The sequence below is a fragment of the Primulina eburnea genome, unplaced genomic scaffold (assembly GCF_022965805.1).
Source record: "Primulina eburnea isolate SZY01 unplaced genomic scaffold, ASM2296580v1 ctg443_ERROPOS1800000, whole genome shotgun sequence".
Lineage (NCBI taxonomy): Eukaryota > Viridiplantae > Streptophyta > Magnoliopsida > Lamiales > Gesneriaceae > Primulina > Primulina eburnea.
In genome coordinates this window covers 9,568-29,874 of record NW_027331257.1, presented here as the reverse complement: position 1 = coordinate 29,874, position 20,307 = coordinate 9,568, and the positions used below count along the sequence as shown (strand labels likewise).

The 20,307-nt window shown below is 36.5% G+C and overlaps 3 protein-coding genes across 5 annotated transcripts; 2 read left to right on the top strand and 1 right to left on the bottom strand.

Annotated features, from left to right (window-relative positions):
- Window positions 1–1,148: 1,148 nt before the first annotated feature.
- LOC140821173 (oleosin G-like) lies at window positions 1,149–1,867 on the top strand. Its single transcript, XM_073181590.1, has one exon. The coding sequence runs from the start codon at window positions 1,214–1,216 to the stop codon at window positions 1,679–1,681; it is 468 nt and encodes a 155-aa protein (XP_073037691.1). The 5' UTR covers window positions 1,149–1,213; the 3' UTR covers window positions 1,682–1,867.
- Window positions 1,868–12,135: 10,268 nt separating this feature from the next.
- LOC140821165 (ras-related protein RABE1a) lies at window positions 12,136–15,723 on the top strand. The gene is made up of 9 exons (XM_073181583.1): window positions 12,136–12,248; window positions 12,379–12,499; window positions 13,463–13,535; window positions 13,626–13,726; window positions 14,548–14,613; window positions 14,764–14,861; window positions 15,074–15,136; window positions 15,214–15,306; window positions 15,399–15,723. The coding sequence occupies exons 2-9, from the start codon at window positions 12,427–12,429 to the stop codon at window positions 15,480–15,482; spliced, it is 651 nt and encodes a 216-aa protein (XP_073037684.1). The 5' UTR covers window positions 12,136–12,248; window positions 12,379–12,426; the 3' UTR covers window positions 15,483–15,723.
- Window positions 15,724–16,070: 347 nt separating this feature from the next.
- LOC140821164 (type I inositol polyphosphate 5-phosphatase 8-like) lies at window positions 16,071–19,877 on the bottom strand. Of its 3 annotated transcripts, none has more exons than XM_073181579.1 (10): window positions 19,702–19,875; window positions 19,427–19,514; window positions 19,269–19,331; window positions 19,049–19,136; window positions 17,936–18,040; window positions 17,379–17,772; window positions 17,086–17,282; window positions 16,898–17,006; window positions 16,644–16,792; window positions 16,071–16,554 (listed from the first exon to the last, which is right to left on the bottom strand). In XM_073181579.1, exons 1-10 carry the CDS (start codon window positions 19,726–19,728, stop codon window positions 16,377–16,379), a joined length of 1,398 nt encoding a protein of 465 aa, XP_073037680.1. In that variant the 5' UTR covers window positions 19,729–19,875; the 3' UTR covers window positions 16,071–16,376. The 3 variants fall into 3 exon arrangements, with proteins under 3 accessions (XP_073037680.1, XP_073037681.1, XP_073037682.1); XM_073181580.1 differs by having other exon boundaries at window positions 19,717–19,874; XM_073181581.1 differs by having other exon boundaries at window positions 16,450–16,545; window positions 19,702–19,877.
- Between the last annotated feature and the right edge of the window lie 430 nt (window positions 19,878–20,307).

The following is a 20,307-nucleotide window of genomic DNA, read 5'->3' as shown; positions in this document are numbered from 1 at the left end:
TATTTCACTTTTGAAAAATATGGCGCAAATGAAGTTCGGTCAAAGTTGACACCTTAGTACTTTACTCGAGTAATATTGGATCCTCAAACAGTAATTTCGTTCGATTTTTATTTATCGGTTTTTTCAAAACTATACCTGTGAAATATAGGCAAATGAAGGAATGGTAATAAACACGTGAAAATATATATTAGAAAATATTTTTATATTTATTGTTGTTACAAATATAATTTGGAATTCTGATAATAATAGCTTCCCATTGTTATATTTATTTTTGTTATAAAATTATTCTTATATTTTTATCAAAAAATTAATTTTACTACTATTTTTATTATTTATTTATTATTATTATTATTAAAAAGTAGAGAATATATAGATAAAACCAAACCCAAATGACGTGAATGAATATTCTCATATTCTTACATTTTAATATTGTTTTGTTTAGTGGATTTGTTTTGATTCAGAAGTGAATAAATTTAACTAAATCATATTAAAATTTTCCGTGTTTTTGAATTTGCATTGAAATGTACTTTTATTAATTGAACTTTTATAAACAAAGCAACATAATAAAAAAACCGGACCATCACAAATATTTGGCAAGCATCAATTACGAAAGAAAATATTTCAAATAAATATGCATTAGATTACACCCAACATATCCAATTCGATATAAGAAAAAACTTAGCTTAAATTTCTTTATTTAATTTCCATTATAAATATAATGTACTCATTAAGTGTGGGTTTAACATGAATTGATATATTAAAAATATTTATGAAAGAGATAAAAATGGTGTAATTGTGATTTTTTTTTTGTAATTTCAAATTATAGAATGTCTTTTCATTAATTTTTGTAATTATAATATGATTTTTATTTGAATATAATAATTTCAAACTGATACTAATTTTAACAAGTATATTATTATACATAGTTAAATATAAATTAATTAATTATAAAAATAATATGAACGCATGCCTGGATGTAGAGTATGTATGAGATTGGTAATAACAATATGAAAGAAGAGAGACGAGTATTTAAGCTGTATAAATTAAAATTTAAATATCAACTATTTTTTTAAAAAATAAAAATTTGTTCAGCATCCACGCGTTCGCATGCATGAAACAAACCCCCATACGTGTCGCCAAACGCCCTCTACCCTTTCCCCTCTAATCTCTCCCACAAACCCGTTGAATCCAGTGGTGCTCTGATCCCCCAACAATGGCCGATCAACAGAATTCCCTCAGGAGACCCACTTCCACCGCCTCATTCATCCAGAAACTGAGACAGCACGCACCCAACTCCACCCAGCTCGTGGGATTAGCCACCCTCGTCATTTCCGGTGGCATTCTCCTCCTCCTCACAGGGCTGACGCTCACCGCCACAGTCCTCGGCCTCATTTTTTTGGTGCCCATAATTCTCATCTCCAGCCCCATATGGGTCCCCCTCGGGACCTTGCTGTTCATCGCCATAGCTGGCTTCCTCTCCTTCTTCGGGTTCGGAGTCGCCGCGGCTGCCGCGGTTTCCTGGCTGTATCGGTATTTCAGGGGGTTCCACCCTCCGGGTTCGGATCGGGTCGACTACGCGAGGACCCGGATGGCTGATACGGCCAGCCATGTGAAGGATTACGCCGTAGAGTACAGCGGGTATCTGCATGGCAAAGTTAAGGATGCGGCGCCTGGTGCTTGATAACGTTTGCTGAGTGGAATTTTCTTCAGTTTTAAACATGCGTGGTTAGATTTTGTCGTGATTAATGATTTTGGAGAACTCAAACGTATGATTTTTGTATCTCGTCAAATTTTCTTTTGTGGTTTTCTACGAAGAGGTTAGACATATGCAATTCCATTACTTTTCCGACCAATTCATTAATGAACTTTTTTTCCATTATTTTTAGAAAAATTCATATACAAACACCCAAAATATTTTTACATAATCTGTCACTGTTTATTAAATTCTAAGAGACATGGTCTGAATTTGAATTTTTTGAGTCATTATTCCAAAATAATTTCAAATGGTAATATGATTTTATTTTGATTATAGATTAAATTAATTATAAAAGACACTGCGGTGCGGTCACTAATGAAAATGAAATTTTCAAGCATGATGAACTTGATCACTTAAAGCACTAGCATCAACTTTATCCAGCATATATAATAAAAGCGATCCAATATAAAACCAAGCTTCCAACCTAAAAAAAAAAAAGTAGGTATTATATGAAATCGTCTAACGGATTATAATTTGTGGGATCGTCTTTTTGTGAGACAGGTTTACTCTACTCATATTCACAATAAAAAGTAATACTCTTAGCATATATTTTTTCATGGATAAACCAAATAAGAGATGTGTTCATAAATACGATTCGTGAGATCGTCTCACATAAATTTTTGCCGTAAAAATGATTAAATGGTAATATCCGTTGCAATACAATGCATACTTCTTTCAAGATGAATATATATTCTTGTTTCAACCTTTAAAAATGATTAAATGGTAATATCCGTTGCAATACAATGCATACTTCTTTCAAGATGAATACATGTCTCACTGTTAAGATTGGAATTTGGACTTAACTCAACTCCAAAAGCTAGCTCAAGGGGGGAGGATTGTCTAAGCCAATATATGCCACTCAAAGGTTATTTTATCCAACCGATGTGAGACATTTAACACACCCCTCTCACGCCCAGGAATGAACATTTGGAACGTGAAGTTTACAAATGACCCAATTATAGGCAGAAGGGGTGGCCTAATTATAGACAGTCCAACACATAATGGTGAAACCCGGGCTCTGATACCATGTTAAAATTGAAATTTGGACCTAACTCAACCCAAAAAGCTAGCTCAAGGGGGGAGGATTGTCCAATCCCATATATACCACTCAAAGGTTATTTATCCAACCGATGTGGGACAATTAACACACCCCTCTCACGCCCAGGAATGAACATCTGGAGCGTGGAGTTTACAAATGACCCCATTATGGACAGAACGGGTGGTCCAACACATAACGGTGTAACCTGAGCTCTGATACCATGTTAAGATTGGAATTTGGACCTAACTCAACCCCAAAAGCTAGCTCAAGGGGGGAGGATTGTCCAAGCCAATATATGCCACTCAAAGGTTATTTATCCAACCGATGTGGGACATTTAACACTCACCACACAACCATTTATTAATAAAATCGTTGGCAAAAAAAAAAAGATATTCACTATATTCCTCAATTGTTATTCGATGAAGAACTAAACATAGAACATACTGTATAACCTTAATAAAGTATTTGAACACTAGCTTCACTAATGGGTAATAGAACACAAAGAATCAAAATTCTAATATTCAAATAATTACATTTAGAGGGACAACTAATAAAAATTCTAAATATTCAAATTTTAATAAACAAAAAACAATAATAACACAACAGCATATCATAAACCAAAAACGCAATCCATAAACTACCGCTCGAGCGCTGCAGTTTCTGTCCGATTCCTTTCGGATTTATACATTGGCGCTCGGGCGGTCATAAATTACCGCTCGGGCGCCATCTCTTCTGCCCGAATCCTTCTTCTACAGAATATTGGCGCTCGGGCGGTCGTAATCTACCGCTCGGGCGCCACTACTTCTGTCCAGAACTTACACAAGTTATATGAACTCTTATTTCGTGTCCCGATTAATCCTTTAATAATCATATCAAATTATATTTCAATAATTAAAGATTATTAGGATCAAATTTCTCGGGCATTACATTTCTCCCCCCCTAAGATACGATTTCGTCCTCGAAATCACAAACTGTCAATCGTATTAATAAGGAGTATATATACAAAAACTGAATAAATATTTACATCAGTGAAACAATGCTGGGAATTCTTGTCTCATATCCGATTCAGTCTCCCAAGTGGCTTCTTCAACACCATGACGAGTCCATTGAACTTTTACAAGAGGAATCGTCTTTGTTCTGAGCTGTTTATCTTTACGATCGATAATCCGGATCGGTTTCTCGACATAACTCAATGTCTCATCCAGCTCAGTCTCGTCTGGTTGAATCACGTGAGAATCATCAGGGAGATATTTCCGCAGCATTGATACATGAAAGACATCATGTATTCCGGATAATGAAGGCGGCAAGGCAAGTCGATAGGCACGATCCCCTATCTTTTCAAGAATCTCATATGGGCCGACATATCGTGGAGACAGTTTCCCTTTTTTGCCAAATCTGACAACTCCTCTGAAAGGTGAAATTTTCAGGAATACTCGGTCTCCAGCCTCAAATACCAACGGTCGTCGTCTGAGGTTGGCATATTTGGCTTGTCTGTCCTGAGCTGCCTTCATTTTCTTTTGAATCAATTTCACTTTCTCAGTCATATCTCTAATCATGTCAGGTCCAGTCTCAGGAACTTCAGAGATATCATCCCAATATAATGGGGATCTGCATTTCTTTCCGTACAACGCTTCAAATGGTGCCATCTCAATACTCGTTTGATAGCTATTGTTGTACGAAAATTCACAAAGTGGCAATGCTTCTTGCCAATTAGTGCTAAAATCCAGCACTATAGCTCTCAGCATATCTTCCAATGTCTGGATCGTACGCTCTGACTGTCCGTCAGTTTGTGGATGATATGCGGTACTCAAATGTAATTTCGTACCAAGAGCTTGCTGCAAACTCTGCCAGAAGTGCGAAGTGAACCGAGGATCACGGTCTGAAACAATCGACTTCGGCACTCCATGCAATCTAATCACTTCTCGGACATAGATATCGGCCATCTGATCATATCTATACGTCATCTTGTATGGAATAAAACATGCAGATTTGGTCAATCGATCAATCACGACCCAAATCGCCTCACAACCTCGGGAGGATCTCGGCAACTGTGTCACAAAATCCATGGAAATGTGATCCCATTTCCATTCAGGAATGGACAAACTCTGTAACAATCCTCCTGGTTTCTTTCTTCCAGCCTTCACCTGTTGGCAATTCAGACACTTGGCTACAAATTCAGTCACATCAGATTTCATTTGTTTCCACCAGTACTGTGTCTTTAAATCATTATACATTTTCCTGCCACCAGGATGAATGCTAAAACGACTGTTGTGCGCTTCTGCCAATATTCGCTGTCTCAATTCTGAAACATTTGACACAACAATACGATTATTCACATACAAGACATTGTCACGAACCTGATATTCCGATTGATGTCCAGTTCTGACCATCGCAATCGAATTCTGTACATTCTGATCAACTTTCTGAGCTGTTTTAATTTCCAAAAGCAGCTCTGGTTCAGCTCGAACAGCACACAATCTCAGAGGCTGACGATCTGTCTCAAATATTAATCCAGACAAACAGCAGTCTTCAATCAAATTCGATACACCAATCGTCGATAAGGATAGTGCACATACCTTTCGACTCAACGCATCTGCTGCTGCATTGGACTTCCCTGGATAATATTTAATCTCACAATCAAAGTCTTTCAGTAAATACAGCCATCTCCGCTGTCTCATATTCAGCTCTGATTGCGAAAACAGATATTTCAAGCTTTTGTGATCAGAATATATCTCAAATTTTTCACCGTACAGATAATGCCGCCATATCTTCAATGCAAAGACTATGGCTGCCAATTCAAGATCATGAATTGGGTAACGAGTTTCATGGGGTTTCAACTGTCTTGAGGCATAAGCAATCACATGCCCTCGCTGCATCAAAACACAACCCAATCCTCGGTGAGATGCATCACAATAAACAACAAATCCACCAGTGCCTGAAGGAATCGTCAACACAGGCGCACTGGTCAGTCTCTTTTTCAACTCAAGAAAACTGGATTCACAGTCTTCTGTCCACACGAATGGAGCATTCTTCTGAGTTAACTGCGTAATCGGTTTGGCAATACTCGAGAAATCTTTAATAAATCGTCGATAATATCCTGCCAAACCCATAAAACTGCGAATTTCTGGTACAGATATAGGTCTCGGCCAACTCATCACGGCTTCAACCTTATTAGGATCAACTGATATACCGTCTCCCGATATAATGTGACCCAAAAACACAACCTGTTTCAGCCAAAACTCGCATTTCGACAATTTAGCATACAGTTTCTCTGCCCTCAAAATTCTCAACACAGTCCTCAGATGATTAGCATGCTCAATCATATTCTTTGAATAAATCAATATATCATCAATGAATATGATAACAAAATCATCCAAGTATTTCTGAAATACGCGGTTCATCAATCCCATAAATACCGCAGGTGCATTCGTCAAACCAAAAGGCATGACAATAAACTCATAGTGTCCATACCTGGTTCTGAATGCTGTCTTTGAGATATCAGAATCCCTGACTCTCAATTGATGGTATCCAGATCTCAAGTCGATCTTGGAATATACCGATGAACCCATGCAACTGATCAAATAAATCCTCAATACGAGGCAAGGGGTATTTATTCTTTACCGTTGCCTTGTTCAGTTGCCTGTAGTCGATACAAAGTCTCATCGACCCATCCTTCTTTCTCACGAACAGTACTGGAGCACCCCAAGGAGATACACTAGGTCTAATGTAACCCTTGGCCAATAAATCCTCCAACTGTTCTTTCAACTCTTTCAACTCGATCGGTGCCATCCGGTAAGGAGCTCTCGAAATCGGAACTGTTCCTGGCATTAACTCAATGCCGAAGTCTATCTCTCGAATCGGAGGCAATCCAGGAATCTCATCTGGAAAGACATCAGCAAACTCACACACCACTGGCAAGTCCGCCAATGATGGGCTCGTCTTCAGTAAATCAACTGAATATACCAGGAATCCATCCGCTCCCTTCTGCAATAATCGAGTCATATTTATGGCAGATATCAAAGGAATTCTAGCTCTAGAACCCTTACCATAAAATTTCCACTCCTTAGCCATCTCAGGTCTGAATCGAACTATCTTGTGGAAACAATCGACTGTAGCCCGGTACTTGGTCAACATGTCGATACCGACAATACAATCAAAATCAGATAAACCAAGCATAATACAGTCCAACTCAATCATATGCCCCTCGTACTGCAGTATACACGATTTCACAGATTTCACCGATATTAATCCTGTCCCTAACGGAGACGTGACAGATACTACCGTAGCTAATGACTCAACAGGCAATGAATGCATTAAAGCAAATCGTTCAGACATAAAAGTATGTGATGCACCAGTATCAATCAGTACATAAGCAGGATAACCAGAAATAAAACAGTTACCTGCAACTACTTCATCAGGTGCATCTTGTGCCTGCTCCTCGGTCAAAGCAAAAACTCTGGCCTGCTGTCTCGGAGGTTGGCTCGCGATCTGGCCCCCTCCTGGCCTCTGCTGTGACAGAGTAGACGGTGCTGGCTGAAAGGAATGAACGGCAGAAGATCATCTCCCTGTCTGAGCCACGGATCCCGATGACTCAGCTGCCTGAGATCCCTGGGTACTCCTCTGGGGACACACTCGGGCAAAGTGTCCCTGCTGTTTACAGATACGACAGCTGCCAACTACTCCTCGGCACTGATCTGTGGAATGTCTCCCTCCACAAGTACCACAGTATGGTCCAGTATAACTTTGGCTCTGACCGATCTGTCTCGAGCCACTCGAATTGGACGAGGTAGTCCCTGATTTCTTGAATTGCTTTCCTCTAGCCTTCAAGAAATCCTTCTTCCCGGTACCGCTGCTGCCCCCTTCAAATCGAGGAGGTGGTTGTTGTCCCGGTGCTGTAAGCACAAACGAAGCCTCTCTCTGCCTCATCAGGCCTGCCTCAGCTCCCTTGGCTCTGTTTAGGGCATCGGTGAAGTTGTTGGGCCTCCCAGTATTCACCAGAGTAAAAATTTCAGGATTTAGGCCATTTATGAACTGGTCTGCTACGGCCTCATCACTTCCTGCCACATGAGGGGCAAATCGGAGCAGAGTAGAAAACTTAGCCACATAATCCTCAATGTTCAACTGGCCTTATTTCAGGTTCGCAAACTCGGCTCCCTTGTCCTTCCTATAAGAAACTGGAAAGAACCGTAGACAGAATTCAGTCTTAAACACATTCCAGGTAATGGCCATACCTCTCTGTTCCAATGCCCTTCTAGTCGTGATCCACCAGTGTTTAGCAACGTCATGAAACTGGTGTATTATCAGTTTCGCCCTCTTTTCCTCAGTATACTCCAAAGAGTCAAACAGTGATTCAATATCGTCCAACCAACTTTCACATTCCACGGAGTTATCCGTTCCTTTCAAAGTCGGTGGATGAAATGACTGAAACCGTTTCAGCAATTTCTCCATTGCTGTAGGTGTCACATCCATGGGAGGATTCGAGGTACTCCCCTTGTTCTGGCATTCTCCTCGGAGGCATATCTGATAACCAAAAGGGTTAGCAGTTCCAACAATAATCCTATTTCAAGCCTCCCTGGATCATCTTACAGCTGATCCATTCCAATAATACACAATACCATATCAATAACAGATAAGTCAGGTAACATGTATTAAAACAAGAATCATGCTAGCAATCAAAAGCAGGAAAGAAAACACATTCTACCCCGCTCACTATCTCCTATCTCAATCTCAAGGATCTATGGCTCTGATACCACCTGTTGTGGGGACCCGGACGCTAATCAAGTTCTTAATCATAATTGGGACTAATTAATCAATTAAAAACAGGGTCTAAATTTTTTTTTTTTAAAAATGCGGAACGTAGTGAAATCAAACTCATATACATATCCGTATAAAATACAATACGAGTCCTGTACTGTATGCATTCAAAATAAACTAAGGTTTAACAACTAATGTCAAGTGTTCCACCCTATCTCTAATCCAAGTCCGGAGCCTCCACTCTAATCACGATCTCTCCTCATCTCCTGGACCCTGCTCCTGTCCCACCTGTTGTCAAGTACACATACAGACAAGACAACAGCCGGATATACCGGTGAGAATATAATCCCAGTATAAATCAATGAAACATGCAATCATATAAAACAATATAAAGCATGTAATCAGGTAACATGAATATGTATCAAAATCTGAAACATAAACAATATTAAATCAAACTGTCGACACATAATTCAGACTAGACTCAATCCTAGTCTAGGGATCCCGGTTTCCAGATGTGGTATTCCTATATCGAATTCCGTAAAGGATGGAACCATAATCTCTATTACTCGATATAACCAGTGCCCCGGTATTCCTATATCGAATTCCGTAATAGAAGAATTCCAATACCCTTTACTCGATATAACCAAATATGGTGTTCCTATATCGAATTCCGTAATAGATTCCATTACTCGATATAACCAAACATCCAGTGTCCTGACCTAACCGTCAAGGACTGTAGTTCTATCGCTAGCATCCTATCTTGTGACATCGTGCAATGTGCCGTGGCGATACCACCACTATCCGGCACTTCTGTCACAAGATAACTCGTCTAATACCTGTCATCTAAATTCAAGAGAACAAGTACATTAATCAATGTAATGCAAATATCCATGCAATAAAATAAAGTATGTGATTTAGGGAAACCCAAGTCTAAACCGACTCAAGTCCATCTTCCAATACCACATTGACTTATACCTTTCGTTGCAGTCTCGGTTTCCTGCTCAGTCGAAGTCCTGAATTCACAGTCTGTCTGGTAATCACAATATCAATAATCTCATATCAATATACCTCCCAAATCGATAACAATCTGATCAATCTGAATTTAATTCAAAATCAACGGCATAACAGTATCATTTCACTATTCCCGTCAATACCATCTCAACATCTATCAATTACAATCTATAACCCATATCCAATATAAACTGTAATCGATTCATAATCCAAATCTGTCCGGTATAAATCAATATACCCTAAAAATTCATAACAATTCCATAATCAGTCCGTTTCTAAATCTGACTTCGATTCTATGATGTCTACTATGTCAAGAACGACATATATGAGTTTCATTCAATTCTGACAATAGCATAATTTCAAAGCATGTCAAAACGTAGCAAAACTTACGTCAAAGTGTAGCCCACGTCGCTAGGAACTCGGTACCGAAGTCGGATTACAATTCAGATGGACGGATTCCTCATAAAAGGTGTAAGGATTTTTCACTCTTTTCCCCTGACCCTTTTCTCGATTCCTTCTTTGTTTTCTTATCAAAGAATAAACGTATATATGTATATATATACTTACGTTGCATGTTTCAGCAACGTGTCACATTTCTCGAATCTCGGCTGGCGCTCGAGCGGTAATAAACTACCGCTCGAGCGCGGCAGTTTCTGTCCGATTCCTTTCGGATTTATACATTGGCGCTCGGGCGGTCATAAATTACCGCTCGGGCGCCATCTCTTCTGCCCGAATCCTTCTTCTACAGAATATTGGCGCTCGGGCGGTCGTAATCTACCGCTCGGGCGCCACTACTTCTGTCCAGAACTTACACAAGTTATATGAACTCTTATTTCGTGTCCCGATTAATCCTTTAATAATCATATCAAATTATATTTCAATAATTAAAGATTATTAGGATCAAATTTCTCGGGCATTACACATACTGTATAACCTTAATAAAGTATTTGAACACTAGCTTCACTAATGGGTAATAGAACACAAAGAATCAAAATTCTAATATTCAAATAATTACATTTAGAGGGACAACTAATAAAAATTCTAAATATTCAAATTTTAATAAACAAAAAACAATAATAACACAACAGCATATCATAAACCAAAAACGCAATCCATAACTTAAAAGGGATCAAGATCCTCTTATGTGGGAAACCCACGACAGAGGATACTATGCACCTTGTTTTAGTCCAATTCTATTAAAAAAATTTATTTTTTAAAAAAATTGGTATTTTTATATTTTAATTATTTCAAAATCAAAATTATATTTTTATATTAAAATATATATTTAATAATGCAATTTAAAGTTACAATTTTATTTTTGGTTAGAAATATATATTTAGAATAAAATGACGTCTTTTTTATTATTATTTTTTAAATAATTTTTTCAACTCTTTTTTTAAAATAATATTAGTAAAAATTTAATTTTTTTGTTACAGTTATGTGATTCCGAACGAACAAAAAAACACGACGATACATTCAATTTTTTTTAATATTATAGTTATTTTTAAAAAAAAAACTATTTTCTCTTTTTTATCTTGTTAATTTTTTTTTTTAAATTTAAAATTTTATTAATTCACAGACAACTCTTAACTCAAACCACTTAAATATGTCACTATATTGTCATTGTTTAATATTGTAAATCCAATATATTAATAGTGCACTAATATTTTTCAACATAAATGCTCTAGGTATGATGGCAAATGCCTACATAATCACCTCTCAAGGAATTATCTAATGTGTACTGGAGAGATCTATTTTAAAAAATCAATGAATTTCAATTTTATTACTTCTCTGCCACATGCCATGTTCCTAACATAGATATTATTACCCGTAGAGGTTTGGTCACTCTTTTACGACTCACCTAGTCAACCAGATCAAACAGCGTAACGTCAGCATCTTGACGCATCCAGAGGTTCACTCATCTGAGTATCATTTTTACTCATGTACGCTTAACCTAATAATATTTAATAAATAATAATACGATTGGGTTGATTAATCAAATTTGAGATAAGATGATAAATTATAAATTTTCAGTTTTCAATAATAAAATGCATAAGTCAAAAAATTGTGTTAGACGGTCTCACGGGTAATATTTGTAAGACAGATCTCTTATTTTGGTCACCCATGAAAAAGTATTACTTTTTATGTTAAGAATATTATTTTTTATTGTGAATATGGGTAGGGTTGACTCGTCTCACAGATTATGATACGTGAGAGGGTCTCACAAGAGACTCACTCGATACACAAAATTGCAACAAAATATGTGGTTGGCTCGGATTAGTAATAATATCAAGCCAACCAAATTCACAACCTAATAACATGTGACAAATTGCACATAAATAATATATAATTGTCAAATTTGTAATTGATAAATATATTAAAAATAATAATTTGAAAATAAAATATAATCAATGTTTAGTTTGATAATTGTAAATGAAAACCTTATACTTGTGGCTGATTGCTATAAATATTATATTTCAAAGAACCAAATAATCGGTCAACAATTTGTCATTTCTTCTGAATTATTCGTTAACATTTTATGTTAAATAATTTTATTAAAAAAATTTAATCAATAAAATTATTATCAGAGAGAAATTCAACGATAACCACTCTGTCCCACGCTTCCCTCCTCTTTTTCCTCAATTCCCATTTATTAGATCCCTCTTTCACAGTTCTCCCTGCGATCTGGTATTCATTTTCCATCCCTCTCTTACTGTATTTTCCTTTTGAATTCGAAATTTTCTTGTTTGATTTTGTGTTTCGTAATCTGAATTCTTCTGAAATGGATGTATGCCGATTGACTTTTTGTCGTTTCTAGGGTTTGTTTTGAGGATATTGTAAATTTGAGAAAAACTGAGGCATACAGATGGCTGCTCCACCCGCCAGAGCTCGAGCCGATTACGATTATCTCATTAAGCTTCTGTTGATCGGTGACAGCGGTGCGTGATCGTCCTTCTATTGTATATTTTTTTCGATTTTTTTTAAATTTTTGGTTGAAGATTAAATGTTACTGCATTTGGTATGGAATGTCGGGATTAGGTTGTGTGCTTTGGCTTGGTGTTGCCTGCATTTGATGCAGATTAGTTTCTGTATGTTTCATTTTTTTACATGGCTGAGGATGCTATGATCATGTTTTTTGTTAACTAATAATTGTTTCATTTATTTGAAAATGAAATACTTTGTCCATAGATTTTTTAGCTGAACTTGTAAAAATCCTGAAGACAGGGTTGATTATGTTCATGCGGGTTACTGTGCAGAGTAATAGTTTGACTAATTATTTATTCATTGGATCGGACACTTTGCTAGTGCTGCCTTGAAGATTAGTATCTCTCTACATGCATGTGTTATGGATCCCGTGTTCATGTTACAGCTTTGGAATTCCCACCTTAATGGAACTGCAATATAGCCATGTTCTTTGAAGAATAAGTGAGAATATCAGTTGTATGTAGGGTAGCTTGATTTCTTTACTGTCAGCAAAAGGTAGTTAGATACCCAAAAAATTAATTACATTATTACTGATAGCCCAGAAAGCGCATTGGTATTTTGAGGTTGACGAGTTTATGATGTACATTAGATTGCTTGTTTTGATTGACTTCACTATAGGAGATAATTAAAGAGCTTTTGAGGGATAATTGGCTTGTTGCAGTTTATAGTGTTGCATCGCTGGTTATTGATTTACTCTTCCAAACTCTTGAAACCAGAAATTATAGACAACATGTTTGTGTTTCTTTCGAAATTGTTGGAATGGAGTGGTAGGACTCATTTTTTACCTTAATTGGTAGCCTTTTTTTGTATTTATTTTATTTTAACAAATTTATTTTGTATTTTTATCTTTGTTTTATTCTGCATGGACTGAACATCCTAATTTGAATAGTGTTCTAATTGTTTGGATGTTTTTCTAGGTGTGGGGAAGAGTTGCCTTCTTTTACGTTTTTCCGATGGTTCTTTCACCACCAGTTTCATTACCACTATTGGGTAGGTTGGCTTCTAAAGAAGATGCCTTGCAACTGTTTGGACTTTTTACTTTCTCCTGCCTGCTTTGTTTGATTTGGTTTCATCACACAGTATTGATTTCAAGATAAGAACTATAGAGCTTGATGGGAAAAGAATCAAGCTGCAAATATGGGATACTGCTGGACAAGAGCGATTTCGGACCATCACAACTGGTATGTGCTTGACTTATGCTGGAAACTGCTCTCATTTTCCTCTCGTATCTGGGCATTATCCCAGAAAAGTTGGGTTTTTAAAGAATTTTCTTCTTCTGGCAATGATTGTATAACCTGAGAAAAATGAGGCGCCAGCCATTTAGCCTTCTGGGAGGATAGCAGCTAACACAAGAGCTTAAACTATGACCTAGATTTTAGAGGGTGATTGATTCTCTTGTAGAAACTTGTTTAGAAGGCTGTTTGTTGATCAGAACATTTTGTGCTTGTAGTTCCTTGAGAGATATTTGTGAAATAAGTAATTACATGCTTGGATGGAAGTGCTGATTTGAAAAGTAAGTACCTGTTGTGTTTAGCATGCTGGTGCTAATATAGCATAGACATGTTTAGATCAAAATGCTTTGCCGGAAGGTTTTTCTCATCTGTCCATTTCAAATTCTTTGTATGACCAAAATGGTGGCCTTCTTATATCTGAAATAATTGGAGAGAAAAAATTTTGAGAACGAAACTACTTATTTTCTTCTAGCATCAAATTTTGACTTCACCTACCCCCAACGATGGACTTTAAAATAATTTTCCACGCAAGGACAAGTGAAAGTTGAAAGGTGTTTGATTCCTTCGGTTTTGTTTCTCGTGAGGATTTCAGATGTGTTTTCTCCTCTTTTAATCTATAATAATGTAATAGATAGAATTTTTTTGGGGAATTGTAGCAAGTTAATTATTTATTTGGTTCTTTGCATACTTGGTGCCATATCGATTCACAGAGCATAATAGTTCTTTACTGATCATTTCAAGGTTTTACCTTACTATTCACTTGTTTGCAGCCTATTACCGTGGAGCAATGGGTATATTGCTGGTGTATGATGTGACTGATGAGTCATCATTTAACAGTAATTACTCGCTGTTCTTACTATCCTTCTTTTATTGTATTATTTTTGTGACAAAATTAACGTTTTCCACATTTTGTATTTCTTTTAGTTGCATTTTCTTTAATGTAGTTTACTTTCTATCTTGTCAAAATTGACTCGATCCTTTCTTAGACATCAGGAATTGGATCAGAAACATTGAACAACATGCCTCAGACAATGTCAACAAGATATTGGTCGGCAACAAGGCTGATATGGATGAAAGCAAAAGAGTCTCTCTCTCTCTCTCTCTCGCTCGAGTATTCATATATTTCTTGTCTTTGTGGGCATGCTACTGCCATGGGTACATTGATTTCATGGCAATCAAAACTAACCCCTGTTATTAAATTTTGAATAGTCATGCAAAGCCATACGCATAAAACTGCACGCATCGATCTTCTTTTGCTTCTATCCACAATAATCTGACATGATTGAACTTTTTTAGGCCGTTCCTACTTCCAGGGGTCAGGCACTCGCTGATGAATATGGAATTAAATTCTTTGAAACAGTAAGTGTCACCCCTCATTGCTTATTCTGAAATTTTTATTCTGAATTATTCTATCCAAATAACGTCATGTCCAACAGAGTGCTAAAACAAACATGAACGTGGAGGAGGTTTTCTTCTCGATCGCCAGGGATATAAAGCAGAGGCTCGCTGAAACCGACTCAAAAGCTGAGGTATCAAATGCTATTTACTTTGTTAGTGAGTGGGTGTATATGTTGGTTCATCCTTGTTTAAAACGACTGAATGCATTATTGTTTGAATGCAGCCTCAGACCATAAGGATCACCCAACCTGACCAGGGGGCAGGGACTGCCCAAGCTGCTCAAAAATCAGCTTGCTGCGGTTCTTGAGCGAAAAGTTCGATCCTGACCATTTTGACAGAGAGACCCAATCTTTGTTATTGAAAATATCGGTAGTGTTTGTATTGCTATTCGTCTCATCATTTTTAGTTGTTCCGCAATCTTGTGTTCTAGGCAAATCGATCTTTATTGGTGGAATTATTTATTTTTATACAAAGTCTGTACTGTGAACTTTAATGGGTTGTATACTTGTATTTCAAGATAAGTGTTTGATTTTTTTTATTAGTTTACGTGCCTGCTTGTTTCTATTTAAAGAGATTCAATCTGAGGGCCAAGCCTCTTTACTCTCTTGAATGGCTATGTTTTTTTGTCTTTTAATTTCTTATTCCATAAAATTAATTATGGAATCCAAATTTTTTTTAAGACATTGCAAAATAACTGAAATGACACCGACTAGAGGAGTATTTCGGTGAATTTCCTAGTTTTAATTAAATAATATAAAAATCCGTACAATTTTCTTAAAAGAAAAGTATGTATCATTACCATCGAACTTTTCAATTTCTTGAACCCGATGTGGCAGAAAACTGATCATGGAAAAAACAAAATTCTTGACGAAAAATTCCGAATATTAATTAATACTCTCTAGAACAAATTTTAGGCCTATGCACAATCATGCCCCTTTCTTACCAAAAAAAATAAAATAAAAACATAATTATATTTTCTGTACATTTTTATTTCACATAATATATAGTAAACATAGTACACCTACAAACAAACACTGAACTAAAAACCAAAGATCACCTCAAAATGCTCACTGCATAAAATAGGCAGCATCCTTCACTTCAGTGCCTTTATAGGTTACCAAAAAATCTACGGGAAAAATCTATGCTACAGCGAATCAAACAAACCTTATGTAATATCCAAATATGGATTTATAAGTAAACATCACAACCTATAGGCAGCAGTATTCGAAGCGATTGCTGTCGTGGGCTCGAGTTTTGTTGGCACATTTACCTGAACTGCAAAGAGTGAAACTACTGGCCTATGATCTGAAAATCTTGATTCACCCCTACTGTAGCTCATCTGTTTAAGCCCTTTGCCTTTCCATAGAATTCTGTCACACCTATACATATGAAATGAGAAGAGTATTTCTACATGAAACCTAGAGTTATGTATTCTTTTAATACACGGACACGAGATGAGATGACGTACCAAGCCGGGGTCCTCCTCTTTTCTTTAGCCGTGGACGTTTGGTTCACGTATTGGTCGGAATCAGGGAAATATTTGTAGGTTGGAGCAAAGGATATTGCCCCTTCTTCCCATCCTTTGAATACTCTACCAGCTCTTTGTTCTATTCTCAGCTGCAATAACATACTTCTTACCTTTAGTAATTTGTAGTCAATATTTGTACATACTCAGAAAGTTTTCAGTCGAATCTCTCTGTAGACAGATTATATGATCAGTACCTGATCTTTCAGCAAAAGGGTTTGCCAGTCTTTCATTTGGAGCAGATCATATGTATCCCCACATATCGCCGCGAGTCGGTAATTCAAGTCCCCGAGCCAGATTATCTTGCTACAACGTGAACAACTCATGGGAATTAATTACAAGCATCATAAGCATGAATGGAGGGAGAAATGGATCAGACACTCACTCGTGATCCAATATATGAGCGGGTGGATCGGATTCTCCGAGAATCCTACACTGGTTAGAGAATCTCGTTCTCTTTAAGATATCCATCACATCTGAGTTTCTTCTTATAGCATCGCCTTCTTTCTCTCCCGAGGCCAAGTGAGTGCACACGAAACAGAACGACGTCTGATGCAGTGTCATGCTTACAGATACCGATCCCTAAAATTCGATCAGTAAACGAACGGAATACGGATTAATTAAGCTAGCATGAAATGTGTCTGGATACGAATTCAAAATGCGAAACCAAGATGATACCTTATTTCCTAGGCGTCCCAAGATGCCCGTTCCAACACACGAAACGTTTAGACAAGAAATATGTCGATACATGTCCTCACGAACCCACACGCTCAAATATATACCCACCATTTGCCTTCCGGCAGCCATGCAGTACCGGTGTCGTATCGTTCTACAGTGATGTTCAGGAGGACTAGGGGAGCCCTGTTCGCTGGAGCTCGAATTCGACCCAAAACTCGAAAATATTTCAAAATCCGTGTCTTTGATGAACTCGCTTTGAAACGGAAATAAATCCGAGAACAAGAGGTGTTGTTCATTTAGAGCTCCGTGAATCAAAGAGAGCCACTTTGAGGCCCTGTTGCCGTCCTCGGGCCCTAGCACATTGCCTGCAGTTAGAGGTACAATTTCCTGGAATCTGCTTTGAAAATAACCCCAAAAGATGGGGTTCAAGGGGTAAAATTTCTGCATTCATTTGACTCTTTTTTTTTTTACAATTTATTTTGATATAAAGATGTGGAGAATTCATATTTTAATTACAACACATATGCATTGGAAGAAAAGCAGACCGAGAGGCATACCCAAGTACATAAATGTCTGCTGGTGAATCGGTCCTTAGCCAGTCTTTTAAGTCTAGTTCAACCGGTGGTGACTTGCCCCCTACATTCCATGTTCCAACGAACATCCTATACAAGTTTTAATACGTTGAATCAATATAATAACATAACCATCATTTTGTAACATCCCTTTGTTCTACCACTTAAATGTTTCATAATCACCGGACTATAGCAGGCAGATCACTTGCGCCGGGTGAGTGTTTATTCGATTTTGTTTATGTTACGTCCGAAGTATTTCTCCATCTTATATAAACAAAATCTATCGTTTGAAGATTCGCATAATCAAATGATGTTGGAGCATGATGTTAAGATAATCTTATATATAACATAAAATGTGTTGTATTCACTTCACAGCATATTTTCATGTGGGAACAAGAAATACAATAGCCGCGCCGGTTTGGCATAGAAAAACCTATCAATTTTTTAATTAAATACATTTAAAAATTATTTCGAAAATTGTATAGAACCATATTAAAAATACTTCGAGTTGAAACGAGTTGGAAGTCTAGCACAAAGGTCAAAATAATTGTAATTGAATAGCTGACGTCACAATAGAATATCCTTCTTTTTTTAAGATTGGAATCAGTTTTTACGAATAATTGAATCTCGATTAAAAAAAATAATTTATATTTATAGACCACTCATATCTAAGGGTTTGAGAGACATGACTTGTTCAATTTTGGTTTGTACAAGAATCGAGTTAATCTAATCAAATCTATGCTAAACAAAGTTTTGTCAGTAAGGATCTCGTTTAGTCTTTACACCCTAACATCCCAAAAAAAAAAATGTCCATTAACTTGTTCAATTTTATTTTGGACAATTATTTTTTCAAAGATTGGTTTCGGAAAACTAATTTTTAATTTTTATACTATTTTGGTCAAATTAATGATATGACATCGGAAAAACTGACGTGATATTCAAATTTTTTGGATTTGTTAGATTCACGTAGCAATTGAACCAAAATAGATGAAAAATAAAAGTTTATGTATCAAAATTAAAATTTGAAAATTTAATGGTTTCAAGTCCAGAATCGGAAAATTATAGATTAAAAAAAAATCATTTTCGGTAAAAATATACCGGAGGTCTTCGCTATTTGTGATAGGCTGTTGGAGCTGGTTGAATCGCGGTCGTTCCCTTTCATTATTCGCCTCCATCAACCACTTCTCTAATAAAACAAGCATCAGATTATCACCCTTGATTTGGAATTAATGACAAATTTTAAATTAAAAATAACCAAAAAGGGCTAAGATTTTAATCAAAGGATTTATGATCCTCCAATCTGAGGACCGACATTCACCTGATAATTCCTCCGGAACGACGACGTAGCATCCATCCTCGAAGCCACTCTTCCTTTTCCCACCTTTTGCCAAAAAGAAAAAAGATTTAACACAAAAAAAAAGATATTTAATTATATTATCAAAATAAAGGAATATACGTGTTATGTGTAAACTCTACCCTTTATTCCATAATCTGAGTGGCATTCATCCACACCAATACTCTCCGTATTCAACCATTTTCTTACCACCATTCTTGGCCAATAAGACTGCAAGAAAAACCACGAGATCAACAACAAGAGAAAATATCAAGTTCATAAAATTCAAAAGTATACACAAACGTGTTGTATTTAAATTTAAGATCTTGATATCAAATATATTAATCGAAATATAACTTTGGATGACATGAAATTCTCGGAAAATGTGTTTGTTTAACATTGTAATACCATCGAGTACCTTAAGGGAAACTACCTTTTCTCTCATTCGATCCGACTCCGCTAACAAAGCTGAAAATAAAACGAGTCATCGAAGAAATCTACCAACATTATTCATATAGTAAACAAGGAGATATTTTGCAAGTTATTATATGATAAATTTGTGGTGGTAAGATTGTTCGAGATGAACAAGTGGGCTTTTTCTTTATGAAATGTATATATAGTTTAATTTAATTAAATTGTCAGTATGTTGACAAACAAGTTTGTACAGTTAGAGTTGAAAAAATATGTCAAACTATTGAATGGGCAGGATATTAATTTCGTGGTGCAAATTAGTGGGCATTATGGAGTGTGCACCGTCGTGCAAATGGAACATAAAAAAGTAGCCATTTGCAGGAAGAATGGGGACAGGGGGGTTTTGAAATATCTGAGGTCCTAAAGAAACATTGACAAAATTAAATAAAGTCATTACATTATATATGAAGCAACATGCAGATAAATATGGCTACACATTATACATAAGGATATCAATTAAGATGGTTTTCTAAATTTATCTATTTTGCATTTTAGTTCTGTAAATTAGGTTGTGTTTTTGTTTTTGATTTATTTTGTGTTCTAGTTATTTAAA